The 18,386-nt window shown below is 43.7% G+C and overlaps 1 protein-coding gene across 1 annotated transcript in view; it reads left to right on the top strand.

Annotated features, from left to right (window-relative positions):
- cecr2 (CECR2 histone acetyl-lysine reader) overlaps window positions 1-18,386 on the top strand; it is a 40,714-nt gene that overhangs the window by 15,742 nt on the left and 6,586 nt on the right. The window contains exons 2-13 of the mRNA XM_078257887.1: window positions 6,612-6,706; window positions 8,973-9,156; window positions 9,982-10,109; window positions 10,335-10,418; window positions 11,609-11,676; window positions 11,838-11,998; window positions 15,605-15,694; window positions 16,009-16,159; window positions 17,076-17,205; window positions 17,301-17,338; window positions 17,438-17,529; window positions 17,692-17,818. Of these exons, the coding sequence (XP_078114013.1) occupies window positions 6,612-6,706; window positions 8,973-9,156; window positions 9,982-10,109; window positions 10,335-10,418; window positions 11,609-11,676; window positions 11,838-11,998; window positions 15,605-15,694; window positions 16,009-16,159; window positions 17,076-17,205; window positions 17,301-17,338; window positions 17,438-17,529; window positions 17,692-17,818 (1,348 nt within the window). The remainder of the gene's footprint in view (window positions 1-6,611; window positions 6,707-8,972; window positions 9,157-9,981; window positions 10,110-10,334; window positions 10,419-11,608; window positions 11,677-11,837; window positions 11,999-15,604; window positions 15,695-16,008; window positions 16,160-17,075; window positions 17,206-17,300; window positions 17,339-17,437; window positions 17,530-17,691; window positions 17,819-18,386) is intronic.

Here is an 18,386-nt window from a genome sequence, read left to right as displayed (position 1 = left end):
CCACAGCTCAAAGCTATTCTGTTTACTGTTGCAAAGGAGTGAAGAAACCAGAAAATATTCAAATTTGAGAAGTTTGTTTGTGAGAAGTTTTTTTTTATTTTATTGTCCTCTTAATTTGATGGTATAATCGCTACTAGCAACTGCGTGGAGGAGGGGTGGGAGTGGTGCGCAATCACTTAAGGCTTGAGTCATGTGGATGCGCCAACAGTGTTATTGTTTAATGGGGGTAGTGTGTTTAGGCTGTGGCGGCGGGTGCTGAGAAAAACCGCAGCGGCCTGCAGGGAAAAGTTGAGACCGTTTCAACTGCTGCGGTAGCCAATCGTGTAACCGGCCTGGCAGTCCGTTTTGAGGACGTGTGAGAATCCCGTACAGTAAATGGCAAACATCACTGCCTCTATTGCTGCCTAAGAAAGTTTTAAAACAAAACTGAGGGTAAAAAAACGAAACACAAGCACCTAACTGCCCAGGAGTTACAGCGGACTGTTTCCTGCAACAACAAAGCACAGTCCCTCCGTCTCTCTTTCTCCGCGAAATTAAGCTGCCTTCAAGTGTGATCAGAAATGTTGAGATCTATAAACGATCTGACGGAAAACAGTAATTGTGAAATATAAAGTCTACTTGTGCTACATTGGGGGTAGGGGTGCAAGATTTATCGACTCAATATTGTTATCGCAATATATTGAAAGTGTCGCGGTAAGTATGCAGTATTTAGTTTATTTTGTGGAGCGCTGCGTCCCGTCCGTTGGCTGTGTGGCTTAGTTGTGTTTGATTTAGAGCCCGCTTGAAACGCTATAATGATCATCATTTCATTGGCCAGTTACCGTGCCACTTGCACATGTTAGTGCACGTCAGCGCACGGGGCCACTACGTGACAAACCCTATGGAGCGGACCACGTGTGTGCATATTTCGACAGAGTGACAGTGTGAGTGAAGAAATAGAGACAACAAAACGGAACCAATCAGAGAAGTGAAAGAAAAGTTGTATCCTGTTCTCTTTATTTATATATTTTATACTGTCCAACCAGTAGAACATGTCCTGTTCTGTAGACATAGTCCTTATTTATTTATTTATTCATGTTGGACCAGTCCAATATGACAGTTGAAATAAACCTTGTGGTGTAAGAAAACTTGTTTAATACCTAGAACGGCAGTCAGAATAACGGCGCAACATTCCCGCCTTTTAACATGCCTTGTGAAAGTGGTTAGAGTGAGGAAAAGAGTGCAGTGGAGAGTGGAGCAAGGGTGTTGTCGGGAATAATAGAATGCCTCAGAGGCCCTCATAGAACCTGGGAAGCAAGACAGGGGGAGGAAAATGGTGTGAAAGAGAGGAATAAGATGTTAAGCCAGCAAAGAGAAGCAGAGAGAGAGAGAAACGGGAGGGGAGTCTGGTGAGAGTAATGGCAAATACCTTCAGGGTAAATTGCTGATTGCAAGCCAGGCCTACGGAGATGCTGTGGTGATGACGCACCTTTTGACAAGCCTTGACTCTCCGTCCAATCTTTGTCCTGTGTGTGTGTGGATACGAATAGCCTTTTATGTTCCTTGCAGTAGCTTAGTGATGCATTGTCAGATTAGCTCTATGATGTATACTCATTATAGCTTATCACTTATCCAGCTCCTTTATCTTTGAGTCCCATTGATCATTAATGTGAAGCAGCCAAAGTACTGCACTGTTTATTCTGTTGAAACACGTGTATGAATGAGCGTCGGTAAAAGTGTGTGTGTTGTCTGTTGCTGACTATGTTTGCCGAAGGTTGTAGGTTGTGTCCTTGTGTATTATTTTGGTCACTACTTTTTGTGTGTGTATGTGCTGATAGAAGGGAAAGGTTCCCACAGGACATGTCCAGCTGCAGCGGAGTGTCCCATGCAGCCCTTCATCAAGATGAGTGTTTGTTAGCACCAGGCCTCATAGGGATTGGCCGGCTGGATGGATGGATGGCTGTAGAAAGGGCACGCACACCACATTAATTCCCCTTCCCTCTGCCATCTGAGATGCAGTGTGGCACTTCAAAGGTGGAGCAGGGGTGTGTTAATCCAGGGGGCTGTAGCAAGCCCTCCATTCTGCTGTGCTGTACTCGACTCTCCACTCTTCCCCCAGCTTTTTCGAAGTGTGATCAAAGTGCAGTCTGTCTCTGATGGATGGGCTCACTCTGGCCCAGAGGCTGCCTGACAGGGGGACCAGGAAGTAGAAGGGAGCGTGACACAGGATCTTTCAGCATCCTATGAACATGTGCTTGTACACACAGAGAGACACACACACACACACACACACACACACACACACACACACACACACACACACACACACACACTCTTATCTTTCTATCCTTTAATGATCAGAGCCTATGGCTATGACATAGTTCTGCTGCTGGGTAGCATACATAATATGTGAACAAGCCATGACACATGCGCTTGTTGGGCAACTGTTTAAACATTTAATCAGTCTCTTTGTTGTCAAAGCTCTATATTGTACACCCAACCATCAGCATTCCTAAATTCTATGTTTCTTTACATTTTTGGTCTTTTTCTCTAAATGTATGAAGGCACAGTTGCCATGGCAAGACAGGAATTTGTGTTTGAAAATGTGAGATGCCCTGCTACCGTAAGACAAAAAATATCATCTTGTGTGCTCCTGGCCTTACTCTCACATGCTGCACTCACCTAGTGTTTCCCGTGGAATGAGAGTTTTGGTGTGGGGTCAATGGCGACGCAGACTAGAGTCTCTACTAACGGTCACCACCAGAATGACGGCTGATTCATATGAACGGTCCAGCACGGGTTGAATGCGCATTGGTAGATCCTTGTTACATACATCTGCCGTATGGAATGTCTGTCTCGTCACTGCGCTGCATTTTTTCTAATCTATGACAATCTGGTGTCGGGTCACGTCCAGGCGCCGTCTCGCCCGCTACAACAGAGCGTTACCAGCTGACTCACCAATTCAGTAACCTCAGTGTGTCCGCTGAAGGCGCTGAGCCGAAGAACAAGTTGGTGCGCATCGACAGGCTATCATTAGCAGCTAATCCAGTAGTACACACACAGTCTGTGGTAGCACAGCACAACACCCCACCCCACTCTATGACTCTAGAGTCACTACTCGCTCCAAAGCTAATTGCCGTCACTCTCTCACTTCTCTCTCGCTCTATCACCCGCTCCCCACACACAATATACACACACACACACAATACACACACACGCACGCCGGCTCAACGCACACACCAGCGCACAAGTATAAACATCAGGCCACTTACGTAGGCTACGGAGAAAGCTCTGCGTGGAGCCTGCGCAGAACCATAAAACGGCCTTTAGTAGTAACATAGTATTTTGCAGGGGAGGAGTTATGTTAAGGATGGCTCCAGTGCGTCATCGAGCCATGATTTACTGCCCGCCCAAAAAATCCTGGACACAGAAATGTTGAAAAACTGTTTGTTTTTTTCAAGAAGTATTTTCTGTATGTATAATGTGTTTAGAAGGAAATTACTGATTTTGCTTTACCCAGACTATAAATCCATTAGAATCTGTGTCATTTGCCACTGTGAGCGCATTGATCTACATTTAAATCGGTCATATAGATTGTGCTCATAGAACCTGTACTGTTTTTTCTTGGAGTCATAAGACGTAGCTGATTTGTATGTCCTGTCATCAAACTCACTCTCCTGTTACGTTTCTATGGAAGCTTCAGTCACAAGCAGGAGCAGGCTGTTGAGTTTTCCCTCCCACTCTTTTCTTTTCTTACCTCAAGCAGAAACATTTATCTTGTCCTGTTTTTCAGCTTCTTTCTCAACCTCTTTTCTTTCTCTCCCCTCCTCCTCCTCCTCCTCCTCCTCCTGTTTTTCCTCGTGTTGGCTTGTTGGCTCCTGGCTTCTGTCGTTCTCGGCCCAGAGGTGTGTAAGCTGGCCTTTGGTGACCCCTGAACTCAACCAGGTTCCTCTTGAGAGAGGCAGACTGAAAAGAGACGAATGAGTGCACAATAATTAAACATGCCTCCTTGTCCTTGAGATCATTTTGAACCATTTTCTAACCTTTTTGTGAAAGTTTATGAGAGACAGGAATAGTGACACAGAGTAAGAGTTTGGATCTGTTGCTAGAAGACTAGGAGGGGTAAGGTGTGGTCAGTTGCAGGCAGTCATGTTCTTTTTCTGAAGAGTGATTGTTGGGCTTCAGCCTGTAGGGGCTTGTTCGCACCCTGCAAAAGGGGGCTTTAAGTGAAATGGACACTTGGCTGACGGAGCACTTTGCATTTGCATTTCTGCCCTCTCAGCCTCCTGTTCCCTCTCTCTCTCCCCTTCTGTTCTACTCCAGAGCTTTTGGGTATCATCGGGGAAGAGCAGTGCATGGGAAGCCGTGTGGGGTACTGTGTCTTGGTTGGTCAGCAAAGGAGAGGAGGGGGCATGGCTGTGTTGCAGCTCCAGGCTCCTGCTGCCTCCCGTCTCTCCTTGGTGCTTTCAGGTCTTTTAGAGTTTGCTCTGCCAGTTACTGCCGCATCATAAAACCTCAATGGCTGAAACACAATGCCAGGCAGGAGCGGGGTCATGACTGAACTTGAACCTCGGCTCCAGCCAAACAACCACTGGCAAACTAAGAAGCCCTAATAAGGCAACTTGCAAATCACAACCACCCCATCTGCTGTCTGCCTCTGCCAGCGTACCTTACACTGATACACTGTCTTATTCTTTTGATGCATCATCTCACAGCTGAGATATTGCCTTTTTTTTTTCATATAATGACTAACAATTGTTTATACGTATACATCCATCCCTCAAGAATCACCTGTGTTTTGCTCATAATGCTTTTGTGTTATTGAAAGAGTTCAGTATGTTCAGTTACAGCATAGCTGGCAACATCGGGCTGTAAAAAAAAAAAAAAGGGAGATTTTCTGGGGTATCGGATGAGATGGCCTACTCGCAACATCTCCGCCCCCATATAACCCCACACCACAAATGAATACAATAAATACGATGCCACGTCCACACGTACCGAAACAATCTTTTTTTTACCCGTCTTCCCTGGATTCGTTTCAAGAATAGTTGCGTCCAAGCGGATCCATTTGTAAATGACTCAACGCGCTACTTCATATTCCAGGCCTATAGGCGGCGCACTGCTCAATTTATAAAGGCCGCCGCAAGAAAACGTGTCTTTGTTTACATTGTATAATGTGCTGTTGGATTACTTTTTATTTTGCAATTCTGTCTGCCATCGGACATGATTGCAGCGCCCGCTAACGTTAGCTCTGCTAGCTAACATCGGCAGTCAAACAAACATTAATGATCCAATGTCTTTTTGATAATCTACACGTTTTTCTTGCGGTAGCCTTTCTACAATAAGCCGTGGTAAACCTTACTATAATCCGTTCAAGGGGTTGGTAAGCAGACAGATTAGCTAGCTAGTTGATAAGTTGTCTACTTTGACTTTATAAACAGATAACCATAGCAGCTAACGTTACGTCACTGCTGTAGCGGTCAGCTACTTTAGCGATGTTTAACGTTAGCTACATAACGTTAGCAATTCTTCTTCTTGTGTAGAATGCAGGACCGGCAGAGGGAAGTGTCAGGGAGCATAGACAAAGTATTTAGAGGACGTGAGCTGGTTTGACCATGGAGATGGGATATGCTCGCTTAGCTTCACCGCAGTCGTGTGTGGCCGTGCACTAGTGCGGGTAAGAGGTCGAGGGGTGTGGCGATGACATCATCGATACGGACGTATTCGAATTCGCCGTCCAAACGAAGCCAAAAGAGAGTCGTTTTCGAATTTTTTCACCCTGAGACCAGGTTTCAAAAAAGTGCGTTTTCAGGCAGTGCGTTTACAGAATTCGTTTGGACGGGCGGCCCAAACGATGCTTAACATGTGCGTTTGCATCAAAAACCGCCTCTGTGTGGATGGCCCCTAAATGACTTTTGCAGAGTCAGAAAACAAGTCATAAACACTTTTTCTGAACTCACAATCACACAATATAAAAGAAATGTTTTTTTCGCATCTAGCATGGACATTTCTACCTTTTGCCTTTATGACTTGATCAGTCTCCAACACACCGAGCCGGGCCGATGTTAGCAGTTCCCCTCTGTGACTCCACAACCGGTTTTATGTTATGCTGTTATGCTATAATTAGCATTTTTGCTAACGTCATTTCCCCACCGTGTTCTACACTAAAGTCTGCCCGGCATACTTTGCAAAACGCATGGTGTTTGCGGACATGACTAACGGCTAGAAACGGGAAGGTCTCGCACCAAGAGGACAGACATTTTGATGCATAACGTTGCGTCTTCTTTTTAGGAGCTGTTTATTCGGTTTTCAGTTGAGTTGACTCTGACTCGGATGGGAGCTTGAATGCATGAAAGTCAGGGTTGTTTGGGTTGGGTTGCCAGGTAGTACCACGACATATCGTACAGTCTGGACATATCACAGAAATCGTGAAACCCCCACTTGAGTCATATTACTATGAAATCGGGAGATTAGCGGGACACATTACCAATTGGAAGCAGGGAGGGAGGGATAAAAGTTGGGAGACTCCAACGTAAATCGGGAGTGTTGGCAGGTATGCTTTTCAAAAGTTCTTGCAGAGTTCATCACGTGTGCGTTGACCCTACTGTCTCCTTGTTTTGTTTTTTATCCAGGAGCTGGAGAAAGCCCTGTCAGAGCAGGACTTGGACTTCCTTGGTGACCTTATTGCTTGTCTGTTGCAGGGATGCTATCAGCGCAATGACATCACGTAAGTATATGATGTTTCCCTAGGTTTGTGCAAGACTTAGGTGCATGTATTTGGCGGGTGGGTTTAGGGGTTCTCCCTAAAAAAAAAATTTAATAGTAGGGAAAAACCCGGCTTGTGCTTAGACAACATTTAGACCTTTAGCTTCATTTCTTAAATAAAAGGATTTTGTTGAGATGGCAACCAAAAAGAAGGTATCATAGCCATATCATATTGGTATCTTATCACCAAATTTAGAATGATGAATCTTGCTTTGTTTAGCTACTTATGGGCGATGGGCACCACCTTTCCTTACTGTACTGAAACCAGTACATTTGTTTTGATGATTGATTGATTTTATTTTTTCATCTGGCCTATTATCTGCACCCGTTTGCTACTTTTCCTTCGGCTCTGACCCCAGAACCACAGTGGAAAATAATCAATGCATATTTATTTTCAGTTTGATATGTAGATGCCAAGATAAGAGCAGTATTTCCATTCTACTTCAAATTAGTCATAGCACCCAAGATCCTTTTTATAGGAAGTGTGAGTCACCGGAACAGTGACAGAGGAGTCAGAATTTACTCACAATATGGTGACTCAAGGTCTGTGGTGAAATCATGCTCTACTACTAGAGCAATATTTTGGAAAAACTTCGCAGCCACTGAAACTTTTCTTTCCTCTGTAATCAAAGTGAGTATGGGGCTTCCCCCTTCATACACCTCCTACTCTATCCCATCATTAGAAGGTAGCATAGTGGTACCAGTGAACCAATGAGCAGAGAGGCAGGAATCATCCAGTGTTTTCCACCCAGGCAACCGGTAACAGGAGGACAACCTGCTTTATTGGACTGGACAGGCGCTGGCTTCCTGGGGGTGGCTGCTCAGCACTGGCCTTTCACAGAGCTGCCCTTTTCATCCGCACGTGTTAAACGCTCTGCCGGAGCGGGGGACAGGAGGGAGGGAGGATGTTGAGGAGATCGAGGGACAGAAAGTAGGAGAGAGATTGGGTAGTGGGCGGGGGGGGGATCAGCAGCTGTGTGAAAAGTGCACTGCTCTTTCAAGATAAGCCATTTTTTTTCTGTGCCGTTGCATAGATGCTCACCCCTGCCCCAAGCCCTTGTTCTGTTCATCTGACTTGGAACTGAAAGGTACAGATTAATCGGCAAGACCTGAACCGGAACCAACATTTATTCACCAGCTCCCACTCATAGCAGAGATACAACCCCACTCCCATTCAAAGAAACTAGTCTTTTTTTCAGTCCCACTTCCCCAGTCAGCCCCAGCCACCAGGGTAGTTTGAACTTTGTTTGTTTCCTAAGCTTTGCATTACAAAAGGTTGCTAGTTGATATTAAGACATGATGTGTTGGCTTACCAATGTGCATACAATATTTGCAATTGAATTGGTTGCATTTATCTATACTGATGGATCTCAATGGGCCGAAAAAAGAAAAAATACTCCCTTCTGTCTGGTTTTCTTTTTTAGTATTTGTTATAATAAGTGACATATGCATCTTAATTTGGAGTTAATACACAATTAGGTTCCTTATAACTTCATGATCAAGTAAAAATGTGTAATAAGTCAGATTATGATTCTAACATAAATAAATCAAAATTTTCAGGGGTGTAATAGGAACTAAAGGAACTATTGTAATCAAATTTGAAGTCAGCTTTATTTATATAACCTGTTTCAAATGGCTTTACAGTGAATGAGCCTACCCTGAATAGAACTAATCATCAGTTACAAAACAAACCGAGGAAATAACAATTGCTTTAAAACAAAGCACACAATAAACCACAAGACACAAGTCACACGTAGGAAGGGCGTAAGAGATGTACCTAACCCACATAGTCAGCTTTACCTGCTCAACACCACCAACCTGAGGTCCTCACAGAAAGTAGGCACCACTCCATCACAACTCTCCATACTAGCATTAAAATGGAAGATCTGAGGTGGGGGGAATACCAAAGAGATTCTGCATTATTAGATTGAAAATGTTGCAGATCATGCAAATACAATCAGTAGAATTGTTACTGACACACAGCGAGACGACAACAACAAGAGATTATAGTGATAATATAATGGTACATCAGAGTGTGCCGGATTTAAAATCAGCTCTGCTGCCATGTATACTCAAATAACCAAATGTCAACATTTGTATTTCAAGGGATTTTATCTGGTGTTGTTTTCATACTGGTGCCAGTTGTGCTTTGATGGTGGTCTTGAGAAACATATAGCACCTGCCTCTCTCACTCTCTCTCTCTCCTGTTCTTTTGCTCTGCCCTTTAGGCCCCAGGCATTTAGCAGTTACCTGGATGACATCATCAGCTACCGGTGGGAGCTGGAGGAAGGGAAGCCCAACCCACTTCGAGAGGGCCCCTTCGAGAATCTCCCTCCTCGTACGCAGGTGCAACTGCTTCACCGGCTATGTGACTACCGTCTGGATGCTGCTGATGTCTTTGACCTGCTTAAGGTACACATCCACGAGGATCAGCTCAAACAATCTCGACACATTTGTTTTGCAAAAACACATATAATAGTACATGTAAACATGTTCTAATAGAAACCCAAAATACACACATGAACCTGAAAATGCGTATAATAAGAGATTTTTGAAGCATTGTATCCCATTAAGACTTTATGGTCAGTACATGTAAGAAAAACCTGCTCCTACTTTAATTACAGTAGCCGTAGTGTAAATGGATACTCTGTGTGTGTTTTAAAACATGATGGTTTTTGTCCATGAAGAAAGCACCTGAGCACACTCATGGTTTGGTGAATTGTTAAGCATCATACATTTTCATTATTTTAATCATTTAATAACAATGGAGTGTTTTAACTGTGGCCGAAGAGGAGCTGTTAGATTTTCATTGACGTTGACATTACACCTTCATTTATAACGAAAATGCTTGCTGTCTAACTGAATTTACAAGTAATGTAGCTTTTCATTACATCTGCCAAAGATTACAGCAGCAATGTATACCCTGGAATAACTAAGGCCCAACTAATAATAACCTGACAGTTCCATCATGTCTGTCAGTTTGTCATTGTCCTTTAATATATTTTACAGTTTTCTCATGTGAAAAGATTTTTTTGAAATAATTGATCAGACTCTATTTATGAAAGCACTCAGAAAGCTACTGAAAGTGCCTCATGTCTGTGTATGATTCACAGCCGTGTAGGCTCAAAGGACTGCATGACATCACCCACTAATGACTGATGATTTAAAAACACAGTCCTACACATGATTTAAGAAATCTAATGTGTGCTTCCCACACACACACACACACACATATAGGGACTGGAGGCTGATAGCCTGAGAGTGGAACCACTGGGGCAGGATGGGAAGGGAGCCCTCTACTGGTACTTTTATGGCACTCGCATGTACAAAGAAGAGCCAGCCAAGAGGAAAGCAGACAAGATCAGGTAACTATCACTGAGCATTGTATAGCCCACATAGCACCATGAATGTGCTATATGTTTGTTATGTGACTAGTGTGGTTAACTGCATGTGGTAGGTGTATAATTGTAGTAGTAGTTTGACCCTTGTTTACAGGCCTGTTAATGGTTAATTATAGAGTCTCCCATTGCTAATTACCCTGGTTAAAAGGCTATCATTATAAAGACTTCTTTTCTACTTCATGTCAACAGTGAAACAACTGAACTGACATTACCAGAGAAAAAGAAAAGGGGAAGACCACCAAAGAAGAAAAAACTGGAAGACCCTCAGCTAAGGTGAGAAAAACATTTTTGTCTTCAGTTTGTTGTCAGGGTCGACAGCGTACGAGAAATGCTCACATGTGCTGTTGGGCATGTGTTGCACAGATGTACTGGTTATGTCAAAAGGAAACCTGCATTTAATTGTCCGAGCAGTAGCCGTGGCTGTTTGCCATGTGGTCTTTGTGTGCATAAACAATAGTGAGGGGTTGAACGACCATGGCTCTAGAAACCTGATCAGGTTTTTGAAGACTTGTGTTATCATTTCCTTTGCTCTCAGTCAGTCGTTGACTGACCCGTAGCCCTCTGCTGTATCTGAAATGTAATACATGATTAATACAGTATTTGTTGGCCACATACTCTCAAGCATATTTTGACCGCAAGTGTAGACCCCTTGTATTTTAAATTGGCTCTTTGGTCAAAAAACATGTTTATTATGGAAAATATCATGGATATATATATAAATTGCGTTATGTGTTTTTGTATTCCTAAATGTACCCTGTCATCGCTACTGTACACAGCACAGTTGAAAGGTTAGCACAAGGCTAGTTTCACATTGCCAGACCTTCCTCCACAGCGCCGCGGAGGAGGGTCTGGCTAGTCACACAACATTCCGGGATGAGAGAAAAACGTGCTCTGGTTTATTGGCATTTCTTTAAACCAATCACAATCATCATGGCCGGCGCTAATCGCCGCACGGAGCCCCGGTGCTGCTGCAAAATAGCCTCGGGAAGGAACTTGTTTTGATGGAACACGTGTATGATCAAAAGTCGTTTTAGTCGTGCAACAGAAAACTCAGATTGGACAGATAGTCTAGCTAACTGTCTGGATTTACCCTGCAGAGATCTGAGGAGCAGTTAACCATAGTCCTCTCAAATCCACTTGGGTTTAGAATGCCGAATCCCGAAAGTGGAAGGTTGTGACTATAGACTAGCACAATGCTAATGAAGGATTTGCAGAATATAACTCCCGGTCTCACTGCGATATACTCTTATGTCCCAAATTGTATGTACATAAGTGTAATCTAATCTAATGTCCAAAAAGCCTAATGGTCAAACATAAATTCCTTTAGTGTAGGACGTTTGCTCTTAGATTAAAACTAGATGAAGATTCAATAGTTCTAATCACTCTCTTCTTTGTACGAATGTTTTGTATCTATTATTTTCAAATGTTTTTATTTTTTTTTATTTTTATTTTTTACCTTCCAGTGAGGTGGAAAGTGAAGTGACAGAAGTGAAGACAGAAAATGGGCTTGAAGATCTTCCCCCTAGCACAGGTGAAAGGATCTCATGAATACAAGCAATTTCATTTTCATGTTGAACCCCCGTATATTGGTGCTTTATTTGAGTTTTGACTACCAGCTTGACTGATTTAATTGCCTCTATACCTTTTCGCTAGAATCAATAAGCCAATGTCTCCCCTCTTTGCTTCTACCAGGCCGTGAGCGTGGCACTTGGTCCCTCGTGTGTGATACAGAGGAACAATGGGTCTGTCTGGCAGAAAGCATCAAGGACAAGATCTCCCCACAGGACCGCCACCTCTACCGTGTCATCAGCCAGAACTTCCTGCCTGAGATCAGCAGCATGATTGAGCACAAGGTCAGACACCAAAGAGACACTGCTACCATTAGTCCCCATTACGGCAGTATATAATGTGTTCTTTCAGATAGAGTCTGGGTAGAGTTTGTCAGCTATAAAACAATATGAATGAATACCAGCTCATAAACGACAAGTCCAACCATGGTAGATGTGCCAGTGTTAACATCTACAAATGCAAATATAACTTTTGCTTCCTATTCTCGCAAATGTAACCGCTGGAGGGACTTTCAAACAGGCAATATACTGCAGTGATGGTGGCAGTATCTATCTAACTTAATCTTAATGATTCTCATTTTAAATGTAATCTTGAACCAATCTTATACTTTGAAGCCCTTCAGTGGTAGTAGGAAGAAGAAGAAAAAAACCTTGTGCTGCCTACCTTTTGTATAACTTAATTATAAATGAAGGTTAATTTGAGTCCCTATGCGTACGACTTTTTGACATTGGCGGCCCCCATTGAGCTGGAGTGATGCAGCGTGCAAGATTGAGCAATCTCCACCAATCTCCATTCAGGTGCTTTCATGTTCTGACACAGTTCACTGTCCTCCTCCAGGAGTTTCATACATGATCCTGGACACGTTAGCTGGGCCAGCTGCAGCAGAGGTGAAGTGAAGGAAAGCCGGTCTGTGCTTGCCCTTAGTTCTGCACACCAGCTCGGTAATGAAGTAGGCTCCAGGCCTTTAACCTGGGCCTGACTGTGGAGAACTATGCTCTCATGCTAGTTTGGTAGAATGCGGCTACACATTCTGTAGTAATCTTCGTTGGGCTTGGCCATACCTTGGGCCATGCTCATTTGTCTATCATATCTTCCTTGGAATGTGTGTTAAGTACCTCAGGGGGGAGATTATAGAGATATGTTGTGCCCTGTTCAAGGCAAGCATGAGTCAAAGACAACACTACCCACAACTTTCTTTCTATAGTTTGCAGTGGAATTACTTTTAGTCATTGGATGCTACAGCTAGTCAAAGCTAAAGTAGGTCCCTGCTTTTGTTCTTTCTATTTGTATAAACATGGTGGTTAGGTGATATATAACCAGCACTGGCTGTTGCTATAGAAACCCTCGCAGCGTTTCTCCATCGTCGGACAAATTGGTCAGTGGATGAATGTAGTCTTAGCCTTCATCGACTGGGCACTCAGCTGTACTATTCATGCTCACCTACTCGTGCTCACCTTTAAATATGTCAATCAAAAGGACTCTCTTTATGGACTCTTTCTTTAGCTTTTCTCAGTGCAGAATATGAATGAAGCATCTGGTGGTTTTGTAATGAAAGCAGCAGGCAGAGTATGCCTACATGTTTTTGTTTTGGGCTGGTCAATAGAGGAGCATCTTGAAGACTTTTTGTGTCAGTTGTGCTCTTGTATTTAATCTTAATTCTATTTTTTTTTTTAAACATGAAAGCATGAAATTCCACTACAGTGCGTTAGACTTAGACCTTTACATGGTCTTTATCAGACTTGATCACAGTGTGGAAACAAATACGCAGATGAATTATATTTTGCTCAAAGAACAGTCTCAGTTAAAGGGAAGTGATTCCCCTGATGTTCTTCTTATGTGCAAATAAATTCCACTGATGTCACACAGCAGGCGATCACATTAAAAGACCCTGCGTATTAATTAAATGTACATCACATCACCACCATGGTAATGTACACAGTCTGTCCTTGATTTGCTGTTTAAGGTCAAATGTATCTTAGGCACCCAGAAGGGAAACACTTTACACCTAAGTTCTTTAAAAAATGGATATCTTTTTTTGTGAGTGTTATATATTGAGTGGTGTATAATTACTATAAAGACATTGTAATATTTATAACTATTTTCAACCTCCCATAATCCTCTAGTTTACATGAAAATGTAAGTTGATGTACTTTCCCAGAGCCCAAAGTAATGTCTTCAAATTGCTGGTTTAATTTCACCAATAGTCCAAAATCCCAAACTATTCAATTTACAACGATGAGAAAAACAGCCACTCCCCACGTTAAAGAAGCTGGAGCCAGCATTATTTGACATAAATATATCTGTCTTTAGGTGGCTGTGTGCGTGCATACAAGCGTGTCGAATAGACAGTGTGTGTTAGCGTCTTGAATCCTTCCCTCCACGTGTCTCAGGCTGCTGTCACCAGCCATTTCATGGGGCACCAACAGCAGGCGGGAGCTCACCTTGAGGCAGGACGGAGCCTCTTGAATGACAGCTATGCTGCGCTGCAGGATTCTCTCGACCTCTCTAAGTGTCTTCACCAGAGGCACTCTATCTTGTGTGCATTGGGTGGAGGGGGGGGGATTTAATGCTGGTGGTAATGTAGGAAGGAGTTGTGGTGCCCCAGGATATGCCAGTGCTTCACACTAAAGGCCTTTTTATGCTTCTGCGTCGAATCAATGGCGTACCCCTGCAGACCCCTCTGCGTCTACGCCGGACCCTACGCCTGACGTGCCCCTCTCAAAAAATGTAACTACACGTCGCGCTGGCTTTGCATTCCCCCCCCCCCCATGACTAGTGAGCTAATCGCAGTCACTCTCTCACTTCTCCCTCGCTCTATCACCCACTCCCCACACACACGCACGCCAGCTCGACACAAACACCAGCCCACAAGTATAAACATCAGGCCACTTACGTAGGCTACGGAGAGTGGAGCCTGAACCGTAAAACGGCCTTAAGACAAGGCAGAGATGGAGACAGAAGTGTTTTTGATGGCACTATAGATCAGATCATGAACATCTGCTCTCTCTCTCGCTCTCTCCCTCTCCTCTCTTCTCTCTTCTCTTTGCCTCTCACTTCCCACCCACATCTTCCTTCCTCTTTTGCCTTCTCACCTGCACACACACACACAGGCTTCATACAGCTGCAACTGCATTTTTAGGCCTCCCATGGTTGTTTTATGGGTGACCAGAAGCCTGACTGTGACACCTCTCAGTGCTGTTGACCACCCTGGGCTGACAGTTATTCTGTTTCTCTCCTTTCCCGTGTGCTATATATGGATCACTGATATGCCATTAATGTGGATTGAAATGTGGATTGTTGACTGTATTTTTCAAGATGCATAGTGCTCAAAAGTTGCAGGATTGGCTACCTGCGTTGTTTATTTGTCAAACTGACTTTAGCTAGCCATTCACCCCCAGGGAAAGGTGGGGGAATGCAGGCAGCAGAAGACAGAGAGAGGGTGACTTGGGGGAGGGGAGAGCAAAGCCAATGACCTCTTAATACTCACTGCTCCTCCACAACTCCCCAGGGCCTGTCAGTGGGTTGGCTTGTGTGTGGCTGTCTTGTCTTAAAGACTCAATCAGTAATTCATTTGTTGACCATATTGATTGCAGACCTATCCAAATATGTTTTTTTTAGAAACAAATACAAAGGTTGGAATGGTTTACTAAAAATGAGAATAATTGAAAATATACAGTAATTCTCATTATCAGATCAAAACATTAACTTTAGTTGTCATCTACTGCTACTTGGCTTAGTAAACAATTAATCAGTTTGGCAGCGATAGGAGGTTTCAATCCAGGATAACCTTTTTGTTTACATTTGGATTGTGGATTGTGCCTTTTAACGGCTATAAGGAGCAGAGCTGATCGTCTCTCTTTTTTTTCTTTCTTTCTCTTTTTTTCCTTCAGGAGAGGGAGCAGAAACAGAAGCTACTGGACCCAACCCCAGCTCGTATATCACAAGGATTTTCTAAAAATTACATCAACCAAGAGGAGGAGGTGTGTGTTTGACTGTGTACATGTGTCCATGTTTTATACACTTGGACATTATAAAACGTACAATCACACATAATCTGGGGTGATTGTTTAACAAATAAACAATACTACTTTCCACAAAATGTCACTATATATATATATATATATATATGTACACACACACACACACACACACACACACACACACACAGTCAATGAGGTGTTTGTTTAGCCACTATCAGTACTTCGGTGTTTGGGTGTACCAGGTTGCTTCTTTACATTATTTCTGGTGTTGCATGCACACGATTGATATACTGGGCTTGTGTGTATGTATTCAGGACAATGTAAAGGCCATAGCAGAGGAGGAGAAGAAGAAAGACGAAGAGCTGGACCGGCAGGTCCTGCTGGCCGAGCAGCGGCGAGAAGAGGAAAGGCTTCAGCAAGAAGAACAACAGAGAGAAAAGATGGAGAAGATCAAAGCTGTGGAGGGTAAGATGGATGGCTACCTACAAAGATGAAAAGACGGAACACAAATAAAAAGATGTACAACTTCTGTTTGTGCAAAAAGTACCTTTGTTTTCAGATCTAAATATATCCCGAGGAACCAACTGCAGCAAGCCCACATACTTTAACATAATGCTAGTATATGCAGAAGGGTTCACAAAATAAAGATGATGCTGAGTGCTAAAAGTCAAATATCAAGGAGCATCAATAATTTCACATCCTTTCATCAGCGACCTGTCAGCCGCAGGTAGGGGGCTTTCGCACTCTTCTTTGACTCTGGGATCAAGGGCAGAATGGATTGTGAAAGGCACCCCACACACAGACTTTCACATCTCTATTGCTGTGGTTTGGCTCACAACGGCTCTAAATCTGCAGTAGCATAGCAGCTCAAAGCCTTGTGATTTATGTATAGTACACAGAGACTGGGAGACGGAATGTTCAAGGCCTTTAATCACAGGATCACTTCTCTTTTCCCCACTCCCTCTGATGTCATCTGTCAAGGGTTAATGAACTGCTGATTGTGCTTCAGCGGAGGAGCCTCATTAATGTATTATAGATGAACAGCAGGACCTGGCCAGCTCTCTGTGTGGAATCCTCCCTCAAACCTCTTTAATTCACACAGCAGGTGGGGCGGCAGGCCTCTCATGTTAAAAGATAAAGCAGTGATACATTTGCACTCTCTGCTCTGTTCTGCTCTTTTGATCAACTGGGCGGAAGAAAAGATGGCTGACGAATCGCTCTCTTATCTGAGAGATATGACTCTCCCGACAGCCTCAGTGGACAGAAAGTGCAATTTGAACTGTAACTCAAGAGCCTGAAAAAGCATGTTTGCCTCCTGAGACGGTTTTCTTTTTATTGTTCGCGCCTCTAATTGCCCCCTGTGTCCGTCCTTCTCTCTCAGAGCGAGCAAAAAGGCGGAAGATGCGAGAGGAAAAGGCCTGGTTACTGTCTCAAGGAAAAGACCTGCCACCTGAACTCCTAAATCTGGAGCCCTCTTCTCCTGTCCACAGAACACGCAGAAATAAAGCATTGTGAGAGGCTTTGTACTTTTAACTCCAGATATTTCCTACTTATGAGAATGACTGAAGGTTAATTATTTATATCATGTTTTGTGTTGACATTTCAGCTATGAAATTGATGATGACTACACTGCTCTATACAAAGGTATGCCTACGGAGCAGTTACTCGAGGCTGTTGCTTTATCTCAATCTGCATTAATTAATTTGTTACAATGTCAGATTTGATCAAATCTCTCTTCTATAGTGCTTGAGGTCTTGAAAGCCCATAAAGATGCTTGGCCTTTCTTGGAGCCTGTGGATGACTCCTATGCCCCCAATTACCACGAGATCATCCAGGTACTAAATACAAGACAATGATAGCTGGCATGTATCAGTAGTTCGTGATATTGTGTTTCTATGTGTGTGGTATCGCATCCCAACTAATGTATTCAACCACAAATATTCTATTACTTGAGGTTTTCAATTGTTTTAACTTAATTGTTCTTCCAATCCCCTCAGACTCCCATGGACCTGTCCACCATTGAAAAGAAGCTCAATGACGGGGATTACGTTGCTAAGGAGGAGTTTGTGGACGACGTAAAGCTCATGTTTGAGAACTGCATCGAGTACAATGGAGAAGACAGTGGTAAATGAACACCGATGCACAAACACAAACATCTCCACCTCAAAAGTCTCCATTAAGAATTTGGCCTCGGTATAAAGACTGATGTGTCAAAATCCATTTCAGTTGCCTTGTGTTGTGAGAAAGGAGTGCATATATGAATTTTTGGGGTGAGAGTCAGGGGGTGACAGTGGGAGAGCGAGCAAAAGAAAGGGGGCCGGACCTAGTGCTGTGTTGGGGCCGGGGCAAGGGCAGCCTTGACAGTGATTAATGAGGAGTGATTGAGCTGTGCTCCAGTGCTCAGGGGGATCTGAGCCCTGCAGTGCCAGAGAAACATTCCAGCCCCTAAGCCCCCTGTCTGGAGCCATCCATCCAACTCCCCATACTCTCCCCAGGGACCGGGGGAGGAGAGTGGTAAGGGGGCCTGGAGCAAGAGGAGGAGGAGTTGGAGGAGCAGGGGTCAATCTACGCCCTCTGACCTGGTCAGTCGGCCAGCGCTAGGCTGAAAACAGAGGAGCAAGTGTGTGTCCTTAGGTACACGGCATGCCCATTGCTCTGTAGTGTTTGAGTGTAATGGAATGTTTGTGGGAGT

Source organism: Sander vitreus, chromosome 8, assembly GCF_031162955.1.
Source record: "Sander vitreus isolate 19-12246 chromosome 8, sanVit1, whole genome shotgun sequence".
In the NCBI taxonomy this organism is placed as follows: Eukaryota; Metazoa; Chordata; class Actinopteri; order Perciformes; family Percidae; genus Sander; species Sander vitreus.
This window is presented reverse-complemented; position numbering and strand designations above follow the sequence as displayed.